At 34.1% G+C, this 14695-nt stretch overlaps 1 protein-coding gene across 5 annotated transcripts in view; it reads left to right on the forward strand.

Moving 5' to 3' along the window:
* The window catches only part of LOC106875787 (dynein intermediate chain 2, ciliary), a 90706-nt gene extending 76504 nt beyond the window's left edge, over positions 1-14202 (forward strand). For 4 of the 5 annotated variants that reach the window (XM_014924063.2, XM_052978414.1, XM_052978415.1 and 1 more), the window contains 2 exons: positions 3398-3469; positions 11999-14202. In XM_014924063.2, coding sequence (XP_014779549.1) covers positions 3398-3469; positions 11999-12097 — 171 coding nt within the window. In that variant the 3' untranslated portion in view covers positions 12098-14202. The remainder of the gene's footprint in view (positions 1-3397; positions 3470-11998) is intronic. The other variant, XM_014924071.2, reaches the window with a different exon arrangement.
* Positions 14203-14695: the final 493 nt, after the last annotated feature.

Raw genomic sequence — 14695 nt, forward strand, 5'->3', positions numbered from 1 at the left:
ATATATATGTGTGTATATATATATATATATGTGTGTGTGTGTGTATATATATACCCAGAACCACACTAATAGCTTAGGAGTGAAATTTAGGATTTCTCGTTAGACATTAATTAGCTGTGTTTTGTTCACTGACAAAACCAGAGTGACCCTTGACAGACCTGACTGTTGGGCAAATGGTTGGGTCTAATTTGGAGATGAGTGTCACCAACATTTACAATGTCAATAACAGGGTGGAGGAGTCATGTTGTGGGCTAATATCATTGGGGACAGACTTGTTTACCCAGTCAGGGTGCCTGAAGGGGTTAAAGTGACCACAGCCACCGACTGCAATCTCCTGAAAGAGATCTTGAATCCCTGGCTTGATGACATACCGCTATTACTTCTAAGGAATCTCATATTCATGCATGACAACACTCCCTCCCACTCTGCTAGGACTACCCAAACATTACTAGGGTCTTACGGCATACAAGGTTGGTGGTGTGATCACCAGTACCTCTCGATCTCAACCCAATCAAAAATCTTTGATCCATCATTAAACAAGATGTTTATGCCAATGGATGCCAATTTATGTTGAAATATGTCTTATGGGCAACCATCAAAGCTGCAGCAGAGGCAGTCTAACCTGCTACTATTAAGAAATTGACAGATTCCATGACTAATAAGGTTTTTGAAGTTATCTGTTGAAATGGTGCTCATGTGGCTCAATAATTCATTATGTCAATAAATTTTATAACATTATTATGATTTTCTGTTAAATATATACCCAAAGTATGCTTAATATGTATCATTACTCTTCATTTTCTGAACAAGAAATGTCTAGATGGGCTATTTTCATTCAAAAGCTATCAGTGTGGTTCACCCAAAAACTGAAGAATCTGAAATAAAAACAAAAGGACCTTATACAGAATAATGAAAACATAACAACGGTGTTGCCATAGTGTGCAAACCAGCTGGCAAAAGTTTTATGAAAATCGATTCACAGAAAAGCAAGAAATCCTAAAATTTAACTCTTAAGTTATTAGCATGGTTCTGGGTGTGTGTATATCATCATCATCATCATCGTCGTTTAACATCCGCTTTCCATGCTAGCATGGGTTGGACGATTTGACTGAGGACTGGTGGACCAGGAGGTGACACCAGGCTCCAATCTGATTTGGCAGAGTTTCTACAGCTGGATGCCCTTCCTAACGCCAACCACTCTGAGAGTGTAGTGGGTGTTTTACGTGCCACCGGCATGAGGGCCAATATATATATCATTATCATCATCATCATTTAACATCTGTTTTCCATGCTGGCATGAGTTGGCTGGTTTGACTGAAAATTGGTAAGCAGAGGAGCTGCACTAGGTTCCAATCTGATTTGGCATGGTTTCTATAGCTGGATGACCTTCCAAGAGTGTAGTGGGTGGTTTTTACGTGCCATTGGCACAGGTGCCAGTTACAAAACATAAGCATTGGCCACAAATTTGATCTCACTTGGCTTGACAAATGTTCTCAAGTACAGTAAATCACCAAAGATCTTGTCCATTTGTCACTGCCTCTGTGTGGCACACATCGGCCACTATCATTTTGGGCTTCGTCTCACTGCACACCTTTATAATTTATTGAAACCTCAATTAGAATATTGTTAAATCATTCAATTGTTATTGATGTAGGTTTTTGGGTCTAGATTTTTCTATACTGATCTCTGATGAAGAACAACAAAAATAGACAAGAAAAAAGAAAAAAAATGTCATATGCATCCCATGAATTTCTTTTAAACTGTAAATTATTTTGTCTATAAGAAATGTTTATCTTTGTCAAATGTTTAATTATGTGTAATTTATTTGCCTTGAGTTATGCCATGCTGACAATTTCAAATAAGGATGAAATAATGCTATACATGGCCACCTATGATTGGAAATTTTAAGAGCTTGATCAAGTGTAAGAAAAAGGAAATATTAAATGTGTATATTCTGTGCCCCTTCTTCATTGCTCTTTGATTTAAAATCCAAACTTCTAATCTTGCCTGATTTGATGTAGGTTTTGTAATTACTTTTGTAATTGTCTTCCTTACAACAGCTGGCCACAAGAGCACACCACAAGCATGAATTTGTCATTATAATTTTAGTCTTATTTAAAAAAAAAAAAAAGAACTAATAATAATAAGCTCATTGTATACACTACAATACATTGTGCGCACTACAAGCCAAGACAATTTTTTGTTTAATGTTTAAGAATGCTCCCACTACTAAGTGGGGAATATTTGAGAGGTGAAGGTAGAGGATTGTGGCATTATGCCAGGTGTTAAAAGGCTAAAGTATGATAGAGAGACGAGTACAGGTGTCTTGCTGTAGAGGAGATACATATATGAAGGGGATAAAAAGACAGAAGTGATGGAGTGCTAGAGCAAACTCCCAAGATACAACAGGATGAACATAAGAGAGGATACAGGCAGTGAGTCATGGTAGTGGATAAAAGAGTGGATAATTTTACAAGACATGAGAAGGGAGTAACAGATGATTAAAGATGAAGGTGGAGATGAATATAGTGAGTGATGAACAAGGGTGGCAATTGATGGGAAATACCAGTATAGAGTGGTGGGGGGGGGGTTAATCAAGAGATATAGGAATGGATCAGGAAAGAGTATAGTTCAGAAAGTAGTGGGACAATGTGCAAGGTGTAGAAGCAGCAGAGAGGGGGAAATAAAGAAGTATGTAAGGGGCTATAGTAAGTGGGGAATGGTGGTAGATGTAAAAGGGTATTGAGAATGATAGCAGACAAGAGAGGTATTTAGAATGGAATATAACAGAGGGGAGAGACAGCAGTGACTGAAGGCATGGAAAATGGGTGATTGGTAGAAATAGTGTGGGCAGGGATGATAACGAGGAATGGAACTGGTTCCCAGGGAAGGGGATAGAGGGAGGTAACCAGAATGAAATGGATGTTATATGTTCCAATTCTGCTCCCAGGTGGGTATAACAACCAAGTAGTACAATAGATTGGGGAGTGATAGGTGTTAGGGGATGAGAGTTGGTAGGGCAAGATGTTTGACAGGAGAGAGAGAGGAGTTGGGGAACAGCTCTACATACAAGCATACCAAGTGGTCATTTTTGCTGTGATGGATGGGCCTTCTTGAGCACAGCAAATTGCAGTTTATCTCAGTCCTTTGTCATCTCTTCTGTAAGCACAGCATCTTGAGATCACCTTCCAATATGTCATCCCTGGTGGTGGTCTGCATCAGCAAAACTTGGAATTATAAATTCAATTACAAAATACTCATAATGTAAAAATGAATACAACATTGAATGTTTAATTTTAAAAGCTACAGAGACTCTACAACATAAAAATAATAAGAATAATTATTTTGTTTTGAATGGTGTATTGGTTATTCTATATTTTGTTTATTCAATTTAAAGCAACCAGACAAGGAGGATAAAGAACAAGGGGGCAGCAAACCTGCTCCTTACACTAAAATGCAGAAGAATGCAGTGAGTCATTTGAATGCTGTAGTTTTGTGACTTCATTTTCTTTGCATATCTTTAGATGTTGTGTTGCCACAAAAAAGTGATTTAAAACATACATGCATACACACACGTATATATATATACGTATGTATGCATGTATGTATGTATGTATGTACGTATGTATGTATGTATATATGCGCACACACATATATATATGTATGTACGAATGTATTCAATTGCACCATGTTAGTGTTTTTCAACAGTGATTGGTAGGGGTGATGCAATATTGACATAATTAACCCACAATATCAATCTATTCAGTTGGAACAATGGTTCACAACCCTTGTAGCTTAACACCTTCTTTCATTGAATAGTATTTTACAAATGCACCCCCACTATGCATTGAGGTGGGTGGGGAGAAAAAAAGGCAGCAGATTATTTTAATCAAATAGAAGCTTATTTTTATGCAGTGGTTTATTATCCTCTTATATTATCCCGGCTAATATGTGCCTGCTATTGGAAATTTGCTTGGATTAGTGTTCCCTATAAAAATTTATAAAAGTTACTTCAGAAGGTTGGTTGGTGCATCATGAATCATATTTTCTGCTCGTTGATAGCATAATGTCTCAGTTGTGTTGTAATTTCAAGAAAAATCTTTTTGAAATAGTTTAAAATATAAGTATTGTAGCTGGTTTAGATATTTTATTTCGAAGAAAAATTAGGATGCTTTATACACCCAGTGCACTTCAAAGTGCCTCTATGACATTTGCTGCTTCCATGTGAGCAGTTAAAAGCCAATGAGTTGGAACAAGCCAATGGGAGAATCTCTACATAGCTGTATGACCTGCTAGAAACAATAGTCATATCTCTCAAATCCCATCTTACTATCTAATATAATGAAAGGGCACAATATATTATACACTCTAACATACTCCAAAAAAGACAGGAGGATAGTCATGGTTGGAATGTCTTTGATCACAAGTCTACTTAATCACGATTGACTTTGGGTAAACAACAAAATACAAAGTTGTTAGGGAATTTAAAAATCAAGAAGCCCTTTTGTTACCATATTTCCATTAGAATGCTTTACTTCAGTTTAAATTTATTTTGAAAATAAAGAAAAATTTAGGTGCAGGCATGGCTGTGTGATAAGAAGCTTGCTTCTCAGCCACATGGTTCCAGGTTCAGTCCCACTTGAGCAATTATAGCCCCAGGCCAACAAAAACTTTGTGAGTGGATTTGGCAGATGGAAACTGAAAGAAGCCATTATATATAATATATATATGCACACGCACACACATATACACACACATGCACACACGCACACGCACATGCACACACGTGCACACACACACACACACACACACATACACACACACACACACACATATATTGCTAGCTCCAAAAGTTTTTTATTCTCTCTCTGTTTATTTCTTCATGTTCCTTTCTGTTGAAGAGCTTAGGCCCAAAATGTAAAAGACTTTCTTACCTTCCTGAGCATCAAACTAATACACCTACTTGTTGTTTATACATTTGTCTTCGTCTTTTATTTTTCTGTAAATTTCAACTATATATATATATACTGCTTGACAACCAATGTTGGTGTGTTTGCATTCCCAAACTTAATGGTTCAGCAAAAGAAACTGATAGAATGAGTACCGGGCTTAAAAAAAAGGTACTGGAGTCAATTCATTTGACTGATGAAATTTCTTCAAGGCAGTGTCCCAGTCTAATAACTGAAACAAGTAAAAGTGAAAGAAAATTTAGTGAAATAATTTTCTCATTATTAAGCTGGTGTTTTGGAACATAAATTAATAGGAAATTTTGATGAAAGGTTTTGATTTACATAATTTTAAAACAGATAGTTTGTATCATAGAACCAGAGGTGCTTTCAGTTGTGTTGGTATCCAAAAAGCTAAATAACTTAACACCTGAGATGAATTATTGTTGATTCAATGAGAATGAGTTTCTCCATTAATTACATCTTTAGAGAAAGAAAACCTTGTAATATCTACAATTACACCTGTAGATTATGCTTTCAAATTTTGGCACAAGGCCATCAATTTTAGGAAACAGAGGTTAGTCAGTTTCAGCAACCCCAGTACTTAACTGGTACTTATTTTATTGACCCTGAAAGGATGAAAGGTAAAATCCACCCCAGTGGAATCTGAACTCAAAATGTAAACAATTCTGCTATCTCACTGCCTTTACACCTGCAAATATTAATGTTAGTCTCAAATTTTGGTACAAGACCAGTAATTTTGGGAGAGGGTGCAAGTCAATTGCATGTACCCCAGTATTCAACTGGTACTTATTTTATTGAACCCAAAGGGATGAAACGCAAAGTCAGCCTCTGTGGAGTTTGAACTCAGTATGAGCAGATGGACAAAATGCTGCTTGCATTTTGCCTAGTGTGCTAACTATTCTGCCAACTTGCCACCTTCTTGGAGATATTAACATTAAAACATTTTTCATCCCTATTGTATCTTCCATCTCCAATGTCGTGGTACCACCACGATATTGTGATGGATGGTTTAGATACACTGTACCGGTGTAGTGACAGTAAACAAGATAAAGATGCAGCCATAATAACAATGTAATGATTCAACAATCTCTACAAACCAACAATCAATATTCCAAATTAACTAACCAACCAACACCTTCTGACTTCACTGCAAACTCAACTCGAACTAACACACAAACTTCACTCCGACCACTACTATTTATAATCACTCAGTCCAGTCTACTTCTTGCAAAGGGGCATCGTGATTCTCATCATAACATCTCCCCTTTTGAGATTTTGACTTCTATAAGATGTGAAATTTATTTCATCTTTTATTTTTCCAGCACCTCTCCCTCTTTTTTTAAAAATCTAATATCTTTTTTGTTTTGGCATCATTTCTAAGTGTACAGTTTGTTTCCTTTTTCTACTGCTGCTTCTATGAAGCTCAATCTCTTTCAATGCTGGCACCTCAAACATGTCATAGCAGACTTTCATTGGTATTTCCTTTCGTCTTGCAGTATGTCTTGTCTTTAATTGGTTTAAGTGTCTCTTATGTTCCCAACGTTGTCCTTTAATTACATACATCATGTTTCCTAATCTTTTAGATACAAAGACCATCCTCCTAACCTTCTTTACCCTTTTTGTAAAAATTAAAATGAACTTTATCTCCTACTTTGAAATGTTTTGTTGCCTTTTCTGTATTTCGTTCAAATATATTTTTTCCTAGCAATAATTTATCGAAGATAGATTTTATTTTTCATGCGAACATTAACTCTGCCAGAGACTTTCCTGAACTGGTATTCAGATTGGGTGTTATTCTATATACCCTCAAGAATTACATTAGTGCTTCGTCATTATCTATGTCATTCCTTGTTTTTTTTTAACACTCGCTTGAAATTATTAATGAATCTTTCTACCTGCCTATTTGACCTTGAGTGGTAGGGTGGGGTAAAAATGTTTTATCGCATGTATTTTGCAGAAATTTTTGAATTCACTACCTGTAAATTGTGTTCCATTATCTGATACCAATGTGTCTGGAACACCGTATTGGGCAAATAATTCATACAGGAACTTTATTGTTGTCTTTGCAGTTGGTTTATTGCACCTTCGTACCTCTGCCCACTTTGTATCGCTATCAACAATTAGATAGTATGCACCGTTCACCAGTTCAGTGTAGTCAATATATACCCTGACCCACAGACTATCCATCTCAGGCCATGATTGGTATTTCACAGATGGTGCTTTGGCTGCTAGCACACAACCTCTACATGCTTTCATACAATTTTCAATGTCCCAGTCCATTGTCAGCCAATATACATAGCTCCTCATTAAGGCTTTCTTTCTCGACATTCCCAGATGTCCACTATGGAATTCCTGCAACACTCATTCCTGTAGTGCAGTTGGTACTACCACTCTTTGCACATACATTAAAACATTGTTGTATAGTGAAAAATTATTCGAATTTGTATTTCTATTTTGTTTATTTTTCAATGTTTCTTTCATTCTTGTAATGTAATTATTCTCTGCACATTTCATTTTTATATCATGCACTGTCACTGACAGATGTGTAGCATTTGTTAAAATGAAATCTTTCACCTTGCAAATTTTTCTTTGAAATGTGACATCATTCCACATTTCACCTACAAAGTGTAGTTTGTCACTCGTTATGCCATGTGCAGTTTTCACTGTTTTTCTTAATATAGGTTTCTCTATTTTCTTCCACATGTTGATGTTGATGATTGAAATGTTACTACCAGTATCCAGTTGTAATTTGATATTTACTTTTACATGTACAAATTTCCTTATTTGGGAGTCGATTTTACTTTCTGCTGAGAGCATTTTAGAATTTTTTACTTTTGACCTTCATACTTTTGTTCTAAAGTGTGAACTCTTGTGTCCAAATTTTTGACAACTGTGATATTTTTGGTTTTTTAAAAAGGACAATCTTTTTTGAAATGTAGGCCTCCATATTTGTAACATGGATTAGGACCAAGCAATTTTCCTTGGTTATACTTTTTTGGTTGGCATATCTGTATTTTTGCGAAATCCTTTTCTTGAATTTTTCTTACATTGTGTGTCAGGTTCACTCTTTGACACTCTTTCACACTCCTCTGCAACAGTCTGCAGGGTTAAATCTTGGTTTGCTTGTTCAAGTTTTGAAAGAAGTCTTTCCCATATTTCTGTATCTTCATTTGCTGTAAGGCCTTGTGCAAAAATGAGGCACTTAAACATCTCAGGAGTAAGTTCTTTAAGTTTAAAACTTTCAGTGACCATTCCTGCATACGTAATAAAGTCATCATCCTCTTTCTTAGTTAAATCCCAACACTCCATTTGAGTGTTAAATAGAGAAGTTTTATTACCAAACATGTTAGACAGTAATTTGATTGTTTCTTGAAAACAAATTTCACAAAACTTTTTGGGCAATATGAAATTACAGTATCATTCATGCTCAGAGCTAATTTACGTAATAATAACCTTACTTTTTCTTCATCCAACCCAATCCTGTCTTGCAATCTTCTTTAAAAATCTCCTCATACCTTCCATAGTACACTGCAAAAGTTATACCCTCCTCTAGGTTATAACTGAATTCTGTTATGGAGTTCAATATGCTGTCTGGCAAAAACAAACTTACTGAATTTTCAGACTTCTTTGTGTATAGTTGTAGTTGTTGCTGTGCTAATTGCTTCTGCAACTTCTGTTGCTGTTCTTGTTGTTGCTTTTGCAACTGTATTATATAAGCTAATAGGTCTTCCATCATTTAACAAGTTGTATCATGAACAAATCGTTAAATAACCTACCTGAGCTTCAAAACTCTTGTTGCCTGATGTTGCATCCTCTGTCTCCAATGCCATGGTACTGCCATGGTATTGTGACGGATGGTTTAGATGCACTGTACCAGTGCAGTAACTGTAAACAAGATAACAATGCAGCTGTAATAACAACATAACAATCCAACAATCTCTTCATGAATCAACAATCAATATACCAAATGAACTAACCAACCAGCACCATTCAACTTCACTATGAGTTCAACTCGAACTGATACACAAACTTCACTCCAACCGCTACAATTTATAATCACTTTGTCCAGTCTATTTCTCGCAAGGGGGCATCGTGACTCTCATCACAATAATCTCTAAAGCTGAGATCAATAACTCAGAAAAAAATATTAACATATTAGAAATTAATATTTTGCAATATTTGATGAATAAATGGCATCAACACATAAATATCAACTCATTTATAATATAACCGTTTCAGTAAATTAGAAATATATTTACAATTTATCAAGTCTGAAGACAACAGATTGAAAGAAACAGTAACAAGCTGGACAAGATGCTTTTCAGTGTTTTAGTTTCTAACTTTTACATTCTGAATTCAAATCCTGATAGGGATGACCTTGCATTTTGTTCCTCTGTGAGTCAAGAAAGTACCATATATATGAACCAGAGTTGATTCAACTAACTAGTGGCCCTACCCTACCAATTTATTGCCTTATGCCAATGTCAAAAAGGTAATATTTATTAATTCCAGTGGAATGGTTAAGGCTGTGGACTGACAGAACAGGTAGAGTAACTAAAAAAATGTCTATCTTTTAATCTTTTACTTATTTCAATCATTGGACTGCAGCCATGCTGGAGCTCTACTGTCTGGGATGAGTGCTTTTCTTATTGACCCCGAAAGGATGATAAGAAAAGCTGAATTTGGCAGAATTTGAACTCAGTGTGCACAGAGTTGAAAGACGTACCACAAGGTATTCTATCCAATGCTCTAATGACTCTACTAATTTGCCACCCTTACATTAAATTACTTGGCAATATCTAATTACATCCCTTTAGGTTGTTAGTTAAAATCCAACTGTGGTCAACTTTGCCTTTTATCTTCCTGGGGTTGATAAAATAAGTACCAATAATACACTAAGTGTGTTGATTTAATTGACTGTCTCTTCATGCAAAATATCTTGCCATATACTAATCAATATTTAGAAATTAATATGTATTAAGTCCATTTCAAAATTGATTTGTGGCTTTTGAACTTGACAATATCTCATGTTCATCAATTTTTAGTTTCTCAGTTTTAAATAACATTAAGATGAAGACACATTTCTATAAGTTTTTGATAAAATTTAATCAGAGGGTAGCCAGAAATTTCTGTGTTGCCATTTAGACCAGGGTCAGCTATGATTGACCAACATCAGTAGTTGGTTGAACAACTATGTGTGAGTCATACTCTACCGTAGAAGAATCATAGTGCATACAGACATGAAGTGGTTTGTTGTATGAACAAATTAATTTACTGTATTTGATGACATATTAGACACATCCCAGTTTTAGCAGTTCATATTCAAGAAAAGAAATTTTTAGTGCATTAAAGTATGTAATATTTAAAGCATTCTAGTAGTACAAAATATTAATAATGGTAGTAATAATAATGTTTTATTAAATGTTAATATGGAGTCAGATTTGATAGAAAAATCATGTAGATTAAAATTAACCTGTAGTAGTGATAAAATTAATATACAAGAAGCTCAACTATGCATATAGATCCTAGGGTGATTTTTTGAGGCACTTTTGGGGAAGAAATCATGTCTTATATGCTATCAAATACAGTATATGATTTGAGTGAATCACTATTAAAAGAATGTTGAAAAACACTGCTTTATTTAGAGTTTATGTCTTTGTGTGCAGCATGTTTAGAAATGCACTATGATATATATTTTATTTTATTTACTGAAAAGAAAAATGCCTTATTTATTTTATGCATTTAAATAAATGTATATTTTATAAAAAAATTGCTTCTACATTTTTAGCATGTATTTTGCACGGCTTCAGTATTTATGAAACTTCATTGTATATTTATTCATTTATTTCCAATATTTTACATCTTTGTTTTTTGATAACTTACCAAGAGAAAGAGGACCAGCATTCATTACTTTGTAGGCCTTACTTAACTGGTGAGATTGATGTGGTTGATTTTCTGTTTGATCATCAGGAGATCAATATTTGCAGGAAAAACTAAAATATGGAGGAAAGCAATAATCTTCTGGTCCCAGATGTTAGCATCACAGTGAGATGCACTAAAGACACTCAAAGAGTAGGTGATGGTTTTAAACTGAATGGTCTGTCAACCAAGTATGGCTGAGCTACAAGCTCATATGTATGGATTTCAAATCTGTTACAGGCATTTTGTATGTGCCACAGTTCAAATTCTTGCTTTACAGAAACATGGATATATTATTGAACACCACAGAATTGCGATATTTGTCTTGAGAAAGCTTCTTGTATACATGTATAGTACTAAAAAGTATAGAAGTGTATCAGAGCAGACAAAAAGCATCCAGCGGTGGTAGTGGAGTTGCTAAATCAGGATTTCTGTGTCTTTGTGCATCATCAGTAGCAAGTATCTACTAGATATTAATCAATTTTCTATTAACTATTTCATAACTGCCACACTAGTGTTGTTAATAAGAAGGAATTGAAAATAAAATTCATTTCTAATGTAATTGACAACACATCAGTTCTGCAGAACTGCATGATATGAGAAAAGGCATAATCTGTATGACATGTTTGTTTTACTTTGAATTTATACCGTTTGTTTTTCTTGAGGTATATAAAATATTCTTTACATGTTTTTTCTATACCTGTATTATACAGTATATATATGTGTGTGTGTTTGTATGCATATTTTACACTCATTTATATGTAGTAATATATACATATATGTGTATATATGTGCATATACATATATAAACGTGTGTACATTAATACATACATATACACACATATATATTTATACACAAACATATTTATATGTATATATACACACACATTTACGCATACATGTGTATATACACAGACATGTATATAATTATATATATATATATATTTATTCATTGATGTATATACATTCATGCACATAAATTTATACATACATACATATACATGTCACATGCATACAATCCTCACAATCACATTTATATATTATTTTTCATAATCAACTCAAAATTAAATAAATGCAACAAATAAATATTTATACTTTATTTACTACAGGAAAAAAAAGGTCAGCCAGCATTAGATAAAAATACAAGAAGACAGCAAGAGATAGCCAAACTGGAGAAAGTTTTGAATTCTGTCAGAGAATCCACCTAATTCCTTAATAATAAATATAGTGAGTGAATGCTGATGAAGAGAGGCAGTATTTCTGCAAACTGAGTTCAGTTCATACTCTGGTTAGAGCAATTTCCATTCTATGTTGTCAGTGTCATTGAAGAACACATGACCATTGCATAATCACATTTGTTTCTTTTCCTTAAAATATATGAAGTCTTATGTTTATTCAGTATTGTTTACTTGAGCATCAGATAAACAATGTTGTAAAATTTATTCTGGTTTTTACATTCTGAAATCAACTCTCATCAAGGCCAACTTTGTTTTCCAACCTTCTAGAGTTAATAAAATATAGTACTTGTCAAGAATTGGGGTCAATGATATCAATTTACACCTTCCTATTGAATTTCAGGCTTTGAAACAATTATGTTGCAAATAAAACTTATCAATGTCAGGCATATCCTATTGACTACACAACTATAATAAACTCATAATATAATAATACACATATGAAGGTGGCAAGCTGGCAGAATCATAAGCAACCCAGCCAAAATGCTTCAAGGCATTTCATCTGTCTTTATGTTCTGAGTTCAAATTCTGCCAAAGTTGACTTTGTCTTTCATCTGTTTTGGGTTGATGAAATGAGTACCCGTTGAGCACTAGGTCAGTGTAATCAACTAAGTCACTTCCCCCAAAATTTCAGGCCTATTGTAGAAAGAAACATTATTATTAGAATAGTGGTTGGTAGAATTGCTAATACATTGAACTGAATGCCTTGCAGCATTCACTCCATTTCTTTATGTTCTGAGTTCAAATCCTACCGTGGTCAACTTTGTCTTTCATTCTTTTGGTTTTGATAAAATATAATACTAGTCAAGTACTGGAATTGATGTAACAAACTAATTCTTCCCTCAAAATTCCTTGCTTTGTGCCTAAATAAGGAAACCAACCATTATTATTATTATTATTATTATTATTATTATTATTATTATTATTATTATTATTATTATTCTGCTAATTTGTGTCTGGTTGTTTTGTCGGTGTGTTACACTTACGCCAAAGCAGGCAATAACTCGAATGAAGAAATATACAGAGAAGGGGAAGAAGAGAAAACAAAGAGAGGGAAAGAGAGAAAGAAAGAGGGAGGAGGTCTATATTATTCTGCATTTGCCAGGTTCAAATCATAGGCACAGTTGAAATGTTTAACTTAATGTAACAATGCTATGAAGATCTAAAAATTATGCATTAAGAGATCTGTTAATAGATAGTTATATTAAACTGAAATAAATAAATAGTAAGCAAATAGCTGTGGATGTTACACTATTATCTTTTGTGTGTTCCAGACCAAAGGCTGTGGCCATCCTGGGGTACTATCATTATTCTTTTTGTTATTAGGTTTAGACACTTATCTGTATTGGGAGAGTAGACAGATACATACATTGCAAAAAGAAAAGTAAATATGATAATTAGCTAGCAAGTCTATTGATATATCAATATATATGCAGACAGAGAGATATATTAATAGATATATGGATAGGTAGCTAAACTGAAATGAAATGAAAATAATCTCAATTGGTAAATAACTTGAACTGAGCCTTGGTTGTAGTTGGACAGTGAAAAGTATAGTTTTTTTAATAAATATAAGTTTTACCATTTTAATTCATTTTTTATTTCCTTAACCCTTTAGCATTTCATCCGGCCAGAATATTCCTTCTGTTCTATGTTAAAATTGACCATATACAGCCTTTTGCACCTACCCAACAATGTTATCCTGAAAACATATAAACCTACATTATTTACATTCAATGAATATTTGTCCTCATCTTGTTTGTTATTAACACAACATTTTGGCTGATATCCCCTCCAGCCTTCTTCAGGTGTCTTGGGGAAATTTTGAACCTGGGTTCTCACTCCTAAGGTATTTTTCGATGTTATTATTATTATTATTATTGTTATTGTTCAGGTCACTGCTTGGAATCGAACTCGGAATCTTGGGGTTAGTAGCCCGTGCTCTTAACCACTACACCATATGCCCATGGGCATATGGCATAGTGGTTAAGGGTGCGGGCTACTAACCCCAAGATTCCGAGTTCGATTCCAAGCAGTGACCTGAACAATAACAACAACAACAATAATAATAATGATAATAATAATAATAATGACATCAAAAAATACCTTAGGAATGAGAACCCAGGTTCAAAATTTCCCCAAGACACCTGAAAAAGGCTGGAGGATATATCAGCCGAAATGTATTAGCAACAAACAAGATGAGGACAAATATCTGTCGAATGTAAATAATGTACATAATTCCTCATCTCTTAAATATAGAACTATATAAACCCACAATTGAAATTATGAAGCTAGAAGATAATGTATGATTGATTCAAAACAATAAATAGAGAATACATTTGACAAAGAAATTTGAATGCTAAAGGGTTAACTTATAAGCACCTCATATCTGTCAAACATTAAAAGAAGGTAAATAAGCAATTTCTAAATTTATTTCAATTACATTTAAAAGTACAGTTTTGATTAAAAGGCAGGATTTCAACTTTTTGCTTGTGTTTAATATATTAACATAATGTCTTTTAATATGCTGAATTTCCACAGGTCCTGCTAGTTATTATTTAAGGCAGTGAG

This window comes from Octopus bimaculoides, chromosome 2 (assembly GCF_001194135.2).
Source record: "Octopus bimaculoides isolate UCB-OBI-ISO-001 chromosome 2, ASM119413v2, whole genome shotgun sequence".
Lineage (NCBI taxonomy): Eukaryota > Metazoa > Mollusca > Cephalopoda > Octopoda > Octopodidae > Octopus > Octopus bimaculoides.